Genomic DNA, 15,056 nt, shown 5'->3' with positions numbered 1-15,056 from the left:
GCAAGGTGGTCAAGGCTGGACTTGATGATCTTAGAAGTTTTTTCCAATGTTTATTATTCTGTCATTCTGTATTAGTGTCAGCCAGAGACTGAAACTGCTTCCCTCAGTGGGGCTGTGGGACTTAGGTGTGAGAGATCAAACACTGCCAACCTCTGCTGTACCCAAGCTCAAAGTTCTCCATCTCTTGCAGTTTCTACTTCTAGGTCTGTGCCAGAGTAATTCCTCTGGTTTTTTCCAGATTGCTAAGAATTTGCAGCCATCAGCTGTAATTTCCAAATCTGGCTGTGTTAAACATCCCATCAATTAAAAATACCTAAAAGTTACTAAGCAAAATGTTGAAAAGCAGTTCTTTTCTCAGTGCAAATTCCAAACTTGAGTAGTTGCATCCTCATGCTGTGTACAATTAGAACTGTAAAAAGGTATGCACATAAATGTTGTAAGCAGTAACAACTATTAGCTTCTCATTATCAAGTCCTGGAATTCCAGTTGCTGTATTTCTGTTTTTACTGATTACTTTCAACTCCCCCTACAAAACCTATACAATTACTGTTTTTCCTTTTGTTTTCCTTTCTGCTTAATTCTGAGCCTGGCTTTATACTTCTGTCTCCATAAGATGTGGAATAGCTCTAAATCAAGCATGTAACATTTCACTTAAATGACGTGAAGATGGCTTTGTTGCTCCAGGTGGCTTAATAAATAGAGACCTTTGGTCCCTTAGATATTTATCACAGCTGTAACCACTATTTCTCCAGTCTTCAGTATGAGATCTGTTGTAAGTCATAGTTAATTTACATTAGGCTCCACAGATGTTGATTCCTCAAGATTGCTGTCTTCCAAGCTTATCATTGTATGTCAGAATGTACAGACAGTTCAACCTAAAGGGCTGTTGATACTGACTCATCTTTATTCAAACATTTTTTTGCTCATCCTTGAACGTTTCAAGCACATGCAGCTCTCCTCAGTTCATGTAGTTTGTGATGGTGTTCAGGATACACATACATATTGTATACACATTTCAGCCTATTTGGAGCTTTCAGTGAGGGCTGAGTATGAAAGTATTCATTTGTTGTAGAATTGAGTGTGTGTGCAACTTAGGTAGGAACCTTTGTGGTAGTGCTAAATGAGCTAGCTGAGAAACTGTTATGAATAAAGAATTTTTTCTTAGATTTACTAAACCTTCTTGAATGTTATCTGGCAGCCACACTGTTCACATGCCTTTCCTAACCCTTAACTCTGTATTTCATTTTTTCTCATGGAGAAGAACTTCAACTTTTATTATCATCACTGGTTTAATTTTTTTTTTTTTTTTTATTCTAACCAACTACTGACTCAATGCACTTGGAAAGTCTGAGGAGGAAAACCCCCCATTTCAACCTGCTATTCAATCTGTCTTCCTCCTGATAAACCTTTAGGGAATGTCTGTGTCACATCAAAGTTTCCAGTTTCTCCTACACATTGCTCCTAAAGGGTGTGTCCCAGCACTGACAGCACCTCTTCAGGTGGATACAACAGCAAGGTGTGTGCTGGCAGCAGAGATGGGAGCCTCAGCACAGCCCTCCAGTCCTTAGCTCTGCTAATGACTAACTGGGATGTAGCCTTAAGGAAGTCTCCATGTGTCTTTGTGCGTCTTATTTACCCTTCTAATAGGATTGGGGTGGTAGTGCCAACCTGGCTCTTCCAAAGCACTTCAACAGCTACTGTGGGAATGGTAGCTACCATGCAAGTCGCTACCACATCTGCTGAATTTCAGTAGCAGTGAACGTGCAAATCTAAGTGCAAAAGGAACTCATAGCTTCACTTTCTGGTAAAACAAAGAAAGTAAAACCTTACTGTGTAATTTGCAGGCAAAACTCAGAAATGCATTTTCAGTCCTACATTCAGTTTTAAAAAGGAATGATGGAGGTCCAAGCTTAGAAGGCTGCCTGCCCCGACACGGCATTTCTTTCTCCTCCATTCTTGTGCACAGCTTGCACATATGTACAACACAAGAGCTGAGATGAAAAGCTTTTTTTTTTTTACTGAAACCTTTATCATTGTCAAAATGGTAATTTTTGAATGTATAAAGCAGTCTTCTTTGCAGAGCACACACAGGAGAAGTATACAAGTAATTTCAGTTGGAATAATTGTAATCTAGAATTACAATAATGCTTTATCTGTTTGACATTGATGAATTAAATAATGTAACAGCATACACAGTGATGAATTCTTAGGGGACAGTAAAAACTCTTAAAGCATAATGAGAGCCTTTTCATTGGGATTTTCCTAGAGCCCCCGAACTGGCATCATTTCTTTTTTCAGATTTTCATGCAGTCATGATCTCTGACAAAATTTTTGAATGTCCTACAGACAGAGAGTTAGGTTCTTCTATTCAACAGCATTGAATTTTAAGGGATTTTTTAAGGTAGTGTTTCCACTTTGGACTCCTATTGTGTTTAAAAATAAAATAGGGAAGATATGCCTCTTCTCTCAAACAAATGGAAAGTCAGATAACTCCAGGTGGCCCATTTGAAATACAGCAAGGTAGCAACAACCCACATTAAGAGCCCAGTCAAGCCTGCTGTACCTATTGAAATCAAGAAATCTCACTTTTATTTAATACAGGTTACTGAAATGAATTTACTGCATCTGGAATTCATTGTTTAACATGTATTATCTGTAACCTGGCTTAGAAAAACACCATTGTTCTCTTAGGTGCAAAATGTTAAAAAGATACTTGTTCATTCATTACAGAAGAAGCAGTCTGCATTTCAGATAAGAAACTAAAACAGTAAATGTAATTATGATCCGACTACAATTTAAATTAACATTATTCATCCTGGCTTCTCTGTATACCCATGACCTTTACAAGACTTTATTTATCACACATAACAAAAAACTTAAACAGCTAATTTTGCAGGAGTCAACACTGATGTATTACTGATCATTTCTCATTTTAAATTATTGTGCTACCTTACCCTTAATTAAAAATATGTCTGCTGTACATGGGAGAGTTTTTATTTCTATCATGTAAAAGGGTTTTTGATGGTCATAGGGGAACAAAATGGTGTTAAAGTCACTTCATGTGGAAGTTGATTGTATCAGCAAAACACATTTTAGTAATTCACTGGGATCTAGATCCCTGTTCCAACCTCCCACTATATTCATTTATGAATGAGGAGACGTTTTTTCTCCTGGACTGTCCTTAGTATATTTGTGATGGGACTAGGACAAGATCAAACCTCACTGTACGATACCTTAGACACTCTGTTTGTTCCCTGTGCTGTGACTTCATTCACCAGCCATGACCCATCTCTGCCATTGGTGTTCTGCTGCTGTGCATCCCCTTCTCCTTCCTCATGAAGGAATTGCTGTCGCCATTAATGTTTCCTGTAGCTGAAGCTGAAGGGAAAGAGACCAGGCTTACCAGGCTGTACATTTGTGGTCTCTTGTCCCTCCAGGGCCAGTTCTGTGGTCTTCCTAGGCATCAGAAACCCTGCACTCAGTGTTGTCTCTATGACAAACTACCTATGAGCCCAGCAGCTCTGTATCTTAGCTCTGTCAGAGATACATTTTCAACAGGCAAATACCCAAGATATTTTTCTAGTTCTCTATGTGCCAGCCAATGTAATCTGCAAGTCAGTGTCTAACTCTGAATTAGGAGACTGCCAGGGGACAGTAGTTACATTTTGTGTTAAAATCTTGATTTAATTTCTATTACAGTGAAGGCATTTTTCAAGTTTGTAAAAAGTTTTTTGTAGAAATAGAGACCAGAATTTGAGTACACTAACATAGACTACACTGGATGTGATGGACATGGTCATGCTGTGTTGCCCAGTGACACATGATTTGGCTTGAAATGAAAAGCCTCAGCAGGATACCTGGAGGAAAATCTTCACTGTGATAATGTAGAGGACAACCTCTGAAACAGAGGCCTAATGCTAGTTCCCTCATTCAGCACCTTAAAGATTGACTCAAGTCTGAAAAAAACATCACTCCTGCCACACAGGTCCCCATTACAAGGCTCACAGTAGCCATTTCCCTTCAAAGCCCTTTTCTGAATGTGGAGCATCAGCCCTTTTCAGAAGGAGAGGCTGTGCCAGGCAGACCTCTGGGCTGTTCCAGCCTGGCATTCATTATGTGGCATTTGTCCCTGTGGGCAGTCAGGACTCAAATGGATAAACCCATTCTCTGCTGATGAAAATGTCCAAACCAGTTGCTTACTTGAATTACTGCAAGAAGTAAAAGTGACTATGTGGATTTTTTTCTCCGTTTCGTGAAATTCTCTCCTGTTTTTTTCCAAAAGCCTCCAATTCTGTGAAGAAATAAGCATTGCTGTCTTCTGCTTTTTTACAGTTGTGGCCAAAGTAGAAGACTCTCGCCCAATGCAGAGACCCCCCAGAAGGCCACGGAAGCCCAAGACATTAAATAATCCAGAAGACTCCACCTACTACACTCTAATACATGTGAGTTTAAGAATCTTTTCTGGGTTAAAATTGTCAGATAATTCCCACCTAAACTATCTTTCTCATTGCCCAATTCCCATTATTCTTTTCTAATGCAGCATAAAACCTGTGTCCTGCTGAAAGGAGGCAGGCCACAAACTTCAAATTTCAAACGAGACTTGAAATGGAAGTACAGTTACCCAGACTGGGGAGCTATGTCAGACTAGTATTTACTTTTGTACCTAAACACACTTTCATTATGGGCATTTGCATTTTCAATACCCAAATCAAGTGCCCTGTCTCCGTCGTTTCTTTGTAAGTCACAGGAGAGAACCAGGAGAGGCACAGGTTTGTTTGGAGCTATTTTGAGCATCTAAATTAGTACTTGATCTTGCAGAGAGAGCAAATATTAAAATAAGTTGTATTAGTATGCACACTGTAACTTCCTTTACAAATGTGTCAGATTGTGATTATGAAGGCATTGGCAAACACCAACAGCTCAGGGGACTAATGGATTTGAGTGTCGCTATATATAGCCTTTGGTCCAAGTTCAGATACTGAGTGCTGCTTTCCCCTCTTGACTTCACTGCCCTTAAACATAGGGAAAAAGGCAAGAAGGTAAGCAGAAAGAGTGAAAATGTAAAAGCAGCTCAGAAAGCACTTCCGACAAAAAAAGCAATTAAACTGATTTGCTCGAGGTGCCTGTATCTTAGTGACCTATTTTAACAGCCAGTAAGAACCCAGCTAATAAACTAACCGTAGCAATTGCTTCTCCTTTCAACAGAAGGTGTCACAAGGGCCTGTAAGGATGGTTGTGTCTGGCATACCAAAAAAAATACAAATACAGCTATGTTTTATTCTGGGACTTTGAAATAACACAGCTTTGGAACGGTGATATTCTGAAAAGAAATTTCATTCTTAAAAATAAACTTGCACGTAAGAATAAAATTTGTTTTGTGAAAGCAAGATTGGTGAGATAAAGGACTGACTTGAAAGGCATGACAAAATCTGTATTCAGAAATTTTTGAGAAGCACAATTCTGAAGTAAATGCCTATTTAGGAAATTAAGACCATAATTTCAGGAATACAGTATTTTCTGAGAGCTAATTTGTTACGTGGCCAGCTCCGTACCAGAAAACAGCCATGGCATCAGTGCAAACAAAACCTGCAGTAGTGCCAGGAGATTTTTAATCAATTTTTTAGCAGCAGTTTTTCAAGGTATTAATCAATATTACCTTTGATGAGTTATATTTTCAAGAAGGTGTGAAAAAAAGAAACATGTCTTTCTGACATGAAATTCACTGGTCAGGGAAAGGTTCAACATAAATATCTATACACTGAAGCTTAGAAAGGAGACCTACCAGTTGTTAAATTCTTAGACCTTGGGTAAGTCATTAGGCTCTAACTTTAGATGACAGTCAGCTTTAGAGGGCAGTCAGCTTTCCCAGCTATTACAGATTTTCTACCTTATTAAAAATCTCTGTGACCTTCAGAGGTCATTCACAGATTATTATCAAGCCCAGATCATATGAATGTGAAGAAACAAAATATGAGTGCATTTTTTTTTTCAAATTCTCTATCTTTTGCAAAATCAGGTACTTCTCTCACATCATGCTACAGACATTAATTAGACACCTTGCATTCTCACACATCTCCTTGCCTATCAGATGACCTGCAGGGGTATACAGGTATAAATGAAGCCTGACAGTAGCCCACTGTTCATATCAGGCATGAGAATTTTATTTTGGGGTATATTTCTTTAAATCAGCCTGTCATTTTGGAATTATATGCCATGCTCATTTGCCTGCATACTGAAGTCCATCAGGATTTCTGAGTCTCAGTGACTTTACAGTCCCTAGTTCTAATACACATTCACTCATTTGCAAGAAACACAATTAAGACCACAATCTGCACTAAAAAATACTGCCTTTGAAATATGATGTGTTAGGTGATGCAACATAGCGTTGTTTTGGCTGTAGGGATAGAACTCTATTAGAGATAAGAAATTATTCAAATTCCCTATAAATCTTCTCTCCTCTACATTTTTAGAAATCTTTTATCCTAAAGGTTCTTTTGTCAACTATTATATTGTTTTCAAATAGGGCCTTTGTCCATTTTATTCTACTAAACCTGTGTGAAGACTATGTTGCCATTAATGAGAATAGGATTATGCCTCTTCCTACTGCATTGCTTCTACTCATGGAAATTCTCATGGCATCACAGTAAATTTGCCTCAGTGAGATAGTGTTGTCAACTTCATTAAAACAGCTATAGCTATTTGAAAGTTTTAGATCTCCTTTTTCTGTTCTGATCATCATTACTTCGGCTTTTTTTCACAGTATGGCAACAAACTTGGGAGCAACAATGGCAATCTCATTCATAGTCTTAAAGGTTCTTAAAATAGGATTTTCTGGGATATTTGCTCATTTTTTATCATTTTTTTTACTGAAAAATATACAACTTCTCCTACTTAACACCAATGAATTGTATGTTTGCATAAGCTTTCCTTTTAGTATTTTAATTACTTTTTATTTTCTTAGAAATCAATACAAGATGAAAAACGGAAACCAAGGAAAGAAAGGTAATTTTTTTCATTATTTCACTATTGTCACTCCAGTACTCTAGAATAGTTTTTAGCTGTACTTCAACCAGGAGAATAAAGCATTGAAAAAAGAATTGTAAATTGGTGATTCACAGGGGGACATGTATACAAAGTTAAAATGCAATTTTCATTTACTAAAATCCATTCTAGAATTCAGCCATTCAGTTTTCCTAAAACATGGTCTTTTACCATGGTAACACATGCATTATAATAAGATAAGGTCCACATCAAAGATAGTTCTGACACAGAAAATAATTGAAGGTGCTTAAAATTCTAGTCAAAGCAAATGGGCAACCAGTTCTTTTTTGTCAGCAAAAATACAAAGACTGTCAAATTTTTATCCTAAAAATATATGAGTGTCTGAAAATAGATAATAAAAAATTAAAACAATCACTAAATAACAGCTAAAGAAGAGTAGCCCTTGAAATTTGAACCAGAAGTGTTTTCTTCCCAGTGTAACTAGGCTATTTTGATGGATCTCTGCAGAAAATAAGGAAGCAATAGGTATATTCTGTACTTCCATATCTTAGATCCTTATGTGTGCTGCAGACCTGGTTTGCAGCTCCTGACATACATCCTAGTTTTATTTTATTTGTGTTTCTATACTGAGGCACTGCTGTGGCAGCCTGCTCATAGCTGCCAGATGAACGGGCTCTCTGCACTGTCCTCGGCTCAATACTAACTGTTGCAGAATACAAATTCTGCAGCTAAAATATGTATCTTAGAGAATGTTGCATGACATTACATTTATATAAAATATGCTCACAGCATTGAGCTTTATTCAAGCACAGTTTAAATTGCACTTGATTATGCCGCAGCTTAAAAGATTGACCCTATGTCCATGTCCCTCACATTTGGTCTCTTTCAGCTTTTCTTCTCATGTCATTTGGATCCTAAAAAAATTTCACACCTATTGAATCCAGTCTAGGGGAAAAAAGTGTTTTCTCTCATTTGCCTCAGTTAGGTTTCACTCATCTTAAATCAAGTTAACCAGTTCCCTGACTGCATCTTCTCTCATGTGCTGACTCTGTATTAGTGGAACACGGCAAGTGAAATCAATTAATTACTTCTGGTTTCCAACAACGTGAGGATTGAATTCTGAACTTCTCTATTCAGTTTCTTTTTAGGATATTATTTCTTTCGTTAGCCATTCTAAAATGGATGTTGGGATTGATTTTTTTCTGTATGTATAATACCCTGGATAGCATTCACCTAACAAAATAAGAGATATCTGCATTATTGACACCCATATCTGAACTAGTTGATTTACACTGTCTTCTTGTACTCAGAGAAAAACATAGTCACATTTAGGAAAATTATTCATCTCTTGCTCTAAGAGATATCTAAAATAGACCAGAATAATTATACCATAAAAATGCCTCTTCACTGAGTCTAATGGCAAACCCCAAAAATTTCTGTTGTGTCTCCTTTATGAATATATAAAAGTATTTAGCATTTCAAAAATCTCAATATCTATGTTGTACAGCAGCCATACTTCAGAGACTGATTTTTTGTGCCTTTATATATTTTTACTCAGATCCTCAACACATAAACAGAATAATGATATTTGGCTGTCTTGGGTTTGTATGCTGAAAATATACAGCATTGGAAAGTGAAACTGTTAACTTAGTGTTCTTATTTATTGACAGTCTGAGCAAAGTGCTAGATTTAGATATCTACTACCAAGAAATTTCATCTACTGACTCCAGCTCCAAGGACAGCAGTACTACCACAAGAAGGAAGAGATACCCAGTTGAGCGCAGGACTTCCATTTTACGAGCTACTGAGAGGTAATTCAGACAAAATAGTAACAGGAAAAAATAAATATTATCCTTGTTGACATATTCAAAATATTAATAAAAATAAAAATACTTTCAAATTACACATAAATCTACTAATTTAGACATGAAATTTTGCTGAACTATCTTACAAAACATATAGCTAAAATTTCCCATCTCAAAATGGGAATATCTGACATATTCCCCATACAAGAGGGATAAATTCCAGTGTGATTGGTGTTCAGCCTACCTGCCAGTTTTTGGTTTCCCAAGGGCCAGATGGACAGACATTCTGCATCTCTGATCTAAAATAAAATTAAACTGAAGCAGAACCTAAAAACTGTATTTCTGATTAGTTCGGTTTTAAACAGGGTGGACGTGCACCAGACTTTCTGCATGTTTTCTGCAGGTAGGACTCCAGCTTGACTGCCTCTTTCTCCTGCTGTCCTGTAGCAGCAGATGTTTCTGTAGCCTGCATGTACCTCATCAAGGTAGACAGCCAGGAGAAAAACCCCAAAGGGAGGGTTTCTTGACCTTCTCTCTTCCCACATAGAACTTCATAGAGGGTGACCACTGCCAGACTAAGGAAATCCATATTCTCACTCTTGCCAGTGCACTCACACACACTGCACATGCAAACATACATCTATGTATCTTAATGTAATTGTATCTTCTTGCATGTTCCTAAATGTAAGAAAAGCTTGGGAAACTATCTAGGTCAAAGTCTTAAGGGAAATGCTAAGCCTGGGATGAGCACTGAATTTGAAAACACATCTGTAGTAATAGAGGAAATGTTTGTAGAACATTCAGAATGTAGAATGTTTTGTGCACGTTATGTATTTAATTTCTGGCCTTTTTTTCACATAGGATCTAAATTAGTTTCAGGAAAGTTAAGATGTGTAATTAAAAGTAGTAGTATCAGGGAATTACCATATAGTTTACAACCATGAGAAAATGTTCCATTTCTAAGGTGGTTAATTACACCAAATCTGTCACCCTGAGGTCTGGTTTAGGTGAGCGAAAGTTTTGCTACTGAGCTTACTAAATCAAATTTCTTACCCTTTACTGTTTGCTGTTCTAATTGCAGCCTAAGAAGCCATAGTGAAAAAAAATATGTGTAACTTCTAAATTTACAGTTATCTCAGAGGGCAGATGAATGCAATTAATAAACATTTCTGCACTTCAGTATCTCTTGAATAGGGTCACCAGGATATAAAGACTGTACAGCCATTTCAATCTACTTCAAGAACTGAAGCATTGAGTAGTTTTTATTTACCTTCAAAACTGGTATAGGACCAGTGGTGAGGGCATCTTAAGTGTAGAACACTACAAATTTTTGTAATTATTTCAGAGTAATTTACTTTTTAAATAACTGTCTTTTATTTTTAATGTTGCTCCATGGTAACAGCTGATGCCACATCACTATTCCAGCCTGTCAGAGGTGGCATCCAAAATGCATCTTACCATCTGAAAATAAAATGAAATGAGATGGACACTTACAGTGAACTCCACAGGCAGGTTAAATACAGAGCAAACAAATCTATGCCAACTGAAAACCTGGCGCAGTAACCATCAGGCAAATGCTACTGCAAAGCATCCCCATGCTCTCAACGTTTTTATGTCCTTTCATTATGTCCCCTTCATAGGAGAACATGTTGTTCTTCTGTGTTCATCTGCTTCTAGCATAAAATGTGTTTGTTCCGAGGTGCCTGTTTTGTGCAGCACAGGAAGAGGCCTAGCAAAGTCAGCTGATTTTTTTTCTTTCTCCTTTTATTTTTCCCCCACAAGGGCGGAGGTTAAGCAGTCGATTAGGAGTGTTTGCAAGGTAAATGTTTTGACTTTAACTTCTAAAACACTTCTGTGCTTAATCCCTAGGTCGAGGGTTGCAGAAAGACCCCTGGAAGAGAGCAAAGCCGAAGATAATCCCTATGACTACAGACGACTGCTGCGGAAGACCTCACAGCGCCGGCGCCTTATCCAGCAGTTCTAGCTGCTGCTGCTGCTCCTGCTGCCATTTGGCTTTTATTAGCATACATTTTTTTTATCATTTTATACCATGTGTTTCCTTTTTTTTTTTTTTAATCTTCAATGTTTCAAGTTTATGTGTGTGTTCATGTGAATATGAATTACTGTGGTTTACAGCCCAACACCATTGCAAAGGGACACTGTCAGTCACATACCCTATTCTTCCCTAATAAAAAAATCAGCTTTCTTTCACGTACCATTGCTACATCCTAAAATTATTAAACAGCTTAAGTCTAGTTTACTTTCATCAGTGCATATTTCTTTTTTTCCATTTCATCAGTCTCATCCAATCAAAATAATAATTTACTTTATAGTTCCCTAGCTAAGCTTTCTAATTTCCATATTCACCTTCAGAAAACCTTAGTTATTGTTTCTAATAAATTGTTTTACAGGCAAAAAACTATTATAAGAACACCACGGGGGAATTTCTACGTATTTTAGTTTACATTGCTTAAATTTTGGGATGACCTGTTTGTCGCAAGTGTTCCTCTAATGAAAACATATACAATTAATGGGATAGCATACTATGGCAATTTATTTCATTATTGACTTTACTGTAAAGCTAGTAGCCAGTTTTAAAGGTCAATATTGTGTGTATAATCTTTATGTTGGAGATGTCCATTTATGGGAACTATATCCAGCCCTCTCCTCTGCCTCTGAGCTTTGTGACTAAGTGATGAACTTCTAAATCATGTTTGCTTTGTTCTCATTTGCATTAGATTTTTAGGAATCTTAATCTCTGGGGTACCAAGAAAGGAATAGAAATACACTCTCTGGTTGATTGCTGCTGAAATGTAATGATCATTCTTAATCAGTTCCACTAGAAATTAAATGAAAATAAAAGCAATAGCCCCAGTGTTCAAATTTCCCCCTGATTCTGTATTCAGAAGACCTTATTTCACAGAAACCACACAGATAATTGCAGCGCTTCCTTTCAGGATTCATAATTGCATGTTCCCAGCTGCAAAGCAAGAGAAGGCAAATTTCATGATGCCAGCATAAAGGCCTGATCCTACTCGGCTCCTCAGCCCTCCTAAATGTCACAATTGGTGGCAGCAGTCAGCCACAGGGGCTGGGTTTTGGCCTTTTCCCCAGAGACAGATAATCATCGCTTCCTGATCTCTAACTAGTTACAAGGCTGTGCACTGAATTCAAACGTACTGCAATGTAAAATTTGCTATAAATTGTTAAAATTCTGAAATCTGTTCTAAAGTTGCTTTGTCATGTATCAATGAAATGGTAAATAAAAATGTACAAAGCAGTGATACAGCTGATTGTGTCTGAATTACATCCAGAACCGACAAAACACTGTGGACTGGGGCATGAGTGAGCAAGGCAGGGAAGGGCTCGCAGCAGCCTCTGGCCGTAGAAAGCTGGAGTTATTGTCTGCGTCCAAGCCAGTGTGATGCAGCAACTGGAACAGACTGTAATTTCACACGAAGAGATGCGTGGACTGGTTTTCTTCTGCTTTCCCATCACAGCAGTGTTTTAAAGCATGGAGCCATTTCTGTGAGGTCTCATGGTGGGCACTTCTTATAACCGAGTGTGTGCCTACAAAAAACAGAGAGATGCCCCGGGCTGAACACAGGGCCTGGCTGTGTGACCAGCTGTCTCGGCAGAGCCACATTCTCACCTGGTGTGGTCCCGCCTTCCTCCCTCCAAGGCCAGGGCTCGAAATCCCTCCTGTGCCAGAGGAGAGGCAGCTGCGTTAGGGAAACGCTCCCGCGAAGACCCGGCTGGGTGGAAAAGCGAGGTTTGGTTGCCTTTAGAGACGTCGTGAAGGGAATAGGAACAGTTGTTCCCGTGCTCTTCCCGTCTGGCCGCCGGGCCCTCTGCCTCCTCGGGGCTGCAGCCAGGGTGGCGGTTCCACCAGGGTCCCCAAGCCGGAATGTCGCAGGAAAGCCCCGGGAGCGCCCCGGGGCTCCAGGGACGCGCGGGGGCAGCCGCGGCGTCGCGCAAGGCTCCTCCAGCACGTCCGTAGGAGCCAGCACGCCCCTGCCTGCCCGGGAGCAGGAGGGACAGCGGGAGCCCAGCCCCCTGGGGCCCCTCCGCGGCGCCTTTTCCGCGGCCGCCCGGCCCGACGGGGCTCCCGCCGGCGGCTGTGGGCCGGGCCGATGGGACGCAGGGGGCTCGGGGGCTTTCTCTTCCCGACCCCGGGACCGCCGGGGGCACGGGCTGGCCCGGCCTCGGTGCCGCCGCCCAGGTGCGCCCGGCTCGCAAGTGCAGAGGGGCCCCGGTGCAAAAGTGGGAGGTGTAGTGGGGGATTTCACTTCGCTTTGCATCTTAAAGCACTGAGGACACTTCCCCGTAGTCCTAACCTTCCCCTCGAGGTACCAGGCCGGACCACCGCGGCCGTCTACGCCAAGACCTGGATAACTACCGCTCCGCTCAGCGCTCGGCGGTACCGGGCGGCTCAGCCCTCTCCGCCCGCCCCGCCGGGCTGCGGCCGCACGGACGGTCGGTAGGGTGAAGACGGCACAGGCACCCTGGCTCGCCTTCGGCCCCCAAGGCAGCTGCAGCCCCATCTCAAGCAGCGCCTATAGCTCGGGTCTGCCCCGAGTGCTGCCGTCCTCCCACCGCCGCCCCTCGCTCCTCCGATGCAGCAGGGTGCGAACACGCCTTAGAACAGCCGTCGCCGCTGGCCGCCTCAGCGGGCACCCCTTCCCGTGGAGCCGCCCGTGCCGTCCCGGGCAGCAGCGCTGCGGGGCGCGGCCGCAGCCGCTCGGCGGAGCGCGCCCCGGGGGCGCCCACGGGAGACGCTCCCACCCACGCGTGCCCGGGGCGCTCCCGCCCCTCCGCCTGCCGCCGCCTGGCGCAGCCGCGCGCACTTACACACCGCACACTCGCACTCACGCACACTCGCTCGGGCCGCCTGGGCTGCAGATCGCCGCTCCTCGCCCGCCCCGCCGGTTCGCCTCCGCCATGGCAAGCCCTGGCTCCGGCTTCTGGCCCTTCGGAGCCGAGGAGGGCTCCGCAGCCGCCGAGACCCCCGGCACAGGTAGGAGGACGCCGAGCGGGACCGGCCCGACGGAACCGCCGTGACAGCTCTGCCCGGTCGCCGGAGCCCCCCGCTCGATCGGCGGGACGAAGCGGTGCCGGCGGCGGGCACCGACGGCGACTCGAGCCCGGGCCGGCGCCGCGGGGCTCTGCGGGGCAGGCGGTTCCTGGGGAGCGGGGCCGGGGGTCGGGCGAGACGCCCTCAGCCCACTCCCGCCCCACGGACCCTCCACTCGATTTTCTCTTCCAGCCAGAGCTTGGTGTCAGGTTGCCCAGAAGTTCACGGGAGGGATCGGAAACAAACTCTGCGGTAAGGGCAGGGAGGCCCCGGTAGCCCGCGGCGGGGGCGCGGCTGCGCGCCCACGGAGCGCCGCGGGACCTGCCCCGGGCCGGGGGGGCGGGGGACGAGGGTCGATGTCCCGGTAATGAGGCCGTGTGTCCGTGTCGCTGTCAAGCCCTGCTCTACGGAGATGCCGAGAAGCCTATGGAAACCGGCGCCAGGGCAGCAGCCCCGGGGGTAGCGGAGCCGAGGCCGACCTGCACCTGCGACAAAAAACCCTGCGGTTGTCAAAAAGCGGACGTGAATTACGCATTTCTGCACTCAACAGGTAACGGCGCTCCCGGGGCAGGCTGCTTCTCTAAAACTAACAAGAAAAAAACAGCGGTTCGGTCGGGAAATCGCCCCCGCCCGCGTCGGGCAGGAGGCGTGGGGGGTCCGGCGGTGCGCGGCGGAGCTCTGCGCCCTCAGCCCTGGCCCCCGCCGGGCATTTCTCAAATCTGTGAAAAATCACGCAAACAACAAAAAATCCCGAAAAGAAAAACCCAAAGCAGTAAAATCCCGCGTATTGGAGCCCGCAGCTTTTTCTTTCTAAGGAGCACTGAAAGCATCGACCTCTCATTGAAGACCCTGCGATGTAATTAAGGTTGGAGGGGAGGAGGGAGATAGAGCGCTCTCCTCCTCATTTGCTTTAATTCGAGATATTTTTGCACCTCATCTTTTCTGACCTTGGAGGTATCGTCTCCTCCAGTGAATAGATCCCAGCTCCCCGCCGACATGTGCTAGCCAAGGATTCTCCCGTTTGCTCGGCAGCCCGAGATCCCAAATTAGAGGCTTCCACTATAGTCTGGTTTTGACTGAGCCATCGCTCTTAAACAAAAGCTCTGTGTACACCAAGACCCCGTGCAGCACTGTCTCAGAAAAAGGCATTAAATTATCAACAAGTCACTTGCATA

The 15,056-nt window shown here is 42.9% G+C and overlaps 2 protein-coding genes across 3 annotated transcripts in view; both read left to right on the top strand.

The window, feature by feature from the left end:
- MYO3A (myosin IIIA) overlaps positions 1 to 10,820 on the top strand; it is a 103,278-nt gene extending 92,458 nt beyond the window's left edge. Inside the window, exons 31-34 of the mRNA XM_041489108.1 lie at positions 4,333 to 4,442; positions 6,962 to 7,002; positions 8,673 to 8,813; positions 10,677 to 10,820. Coding sequence (XP_041345042.1) covers positions 4,333 to 4,442; positions 6,962 to 7,002; positions 8,673 to 8,813; positions 10,677 to 10,791 — 407 coding nt within the window. The 3' untranslated portion in view covers positions 10,792 to 10,820. The remainder of the gene's footprint in view (positions 1 to 4,332; positions 4,443 to 6,961; positions 7,003 to 8,672; positions 8,814 to 10,676) is intronic.
- A 2,202-nt stretch (positions 10,821 to 13,022) lies between these two features.
- GAD2 (glutamate decarboxylase 2) overlaps positions 13,023 to 15,056 on the top strand; it is a 41,793-nt gene continuing 39,759 nt past the window's right edge. The window contains exons 1-3 of one of the 2 annotated variants that reach the window (XR_005956908.1): positions 13,023 to 13,824; positions 14,074 to 14,133; positions 14,279 to 14,431. Coding sequence is in view for 1 of the 2 variants with exons in the window: in XM_041488358.1 (XP_041344292.1) it covers positions 13,749 to 13,824; positions 14,074 to 14,133; positions 14,279 to 14,431 (289 nt within the window). In the remaining variant the exon portion in view is untranslated. The remainder of the gene's footprint in view (positions 13,825 to 14,073; positions 14,134 to 14,278; positions 14,432 to 15,056) is intronic. The other variant, XM_041488358.1, reaches the window with a different exon arrangement.

This window comes from Pyrgilauda ruficollis, unplaced genomic scaffold, assembly GCF_017590135.1.
Source record: "Pyrgilauda ruficollis isolate IOZ18807 unplaced genomic scaffold, ASM1759013v1 scaffold12, whole genome shotgun sequence".
Classification (NCBI taxonomy): Eukaryota; Metazoa; Chordata; class Aves; order Passeriformes; family Passeridae; genus Pyrgilauda; species Pyrgilauda ruficollis.
This window is presented reverse-complemented; position numbering and strand designations above follow the sequence as displayed.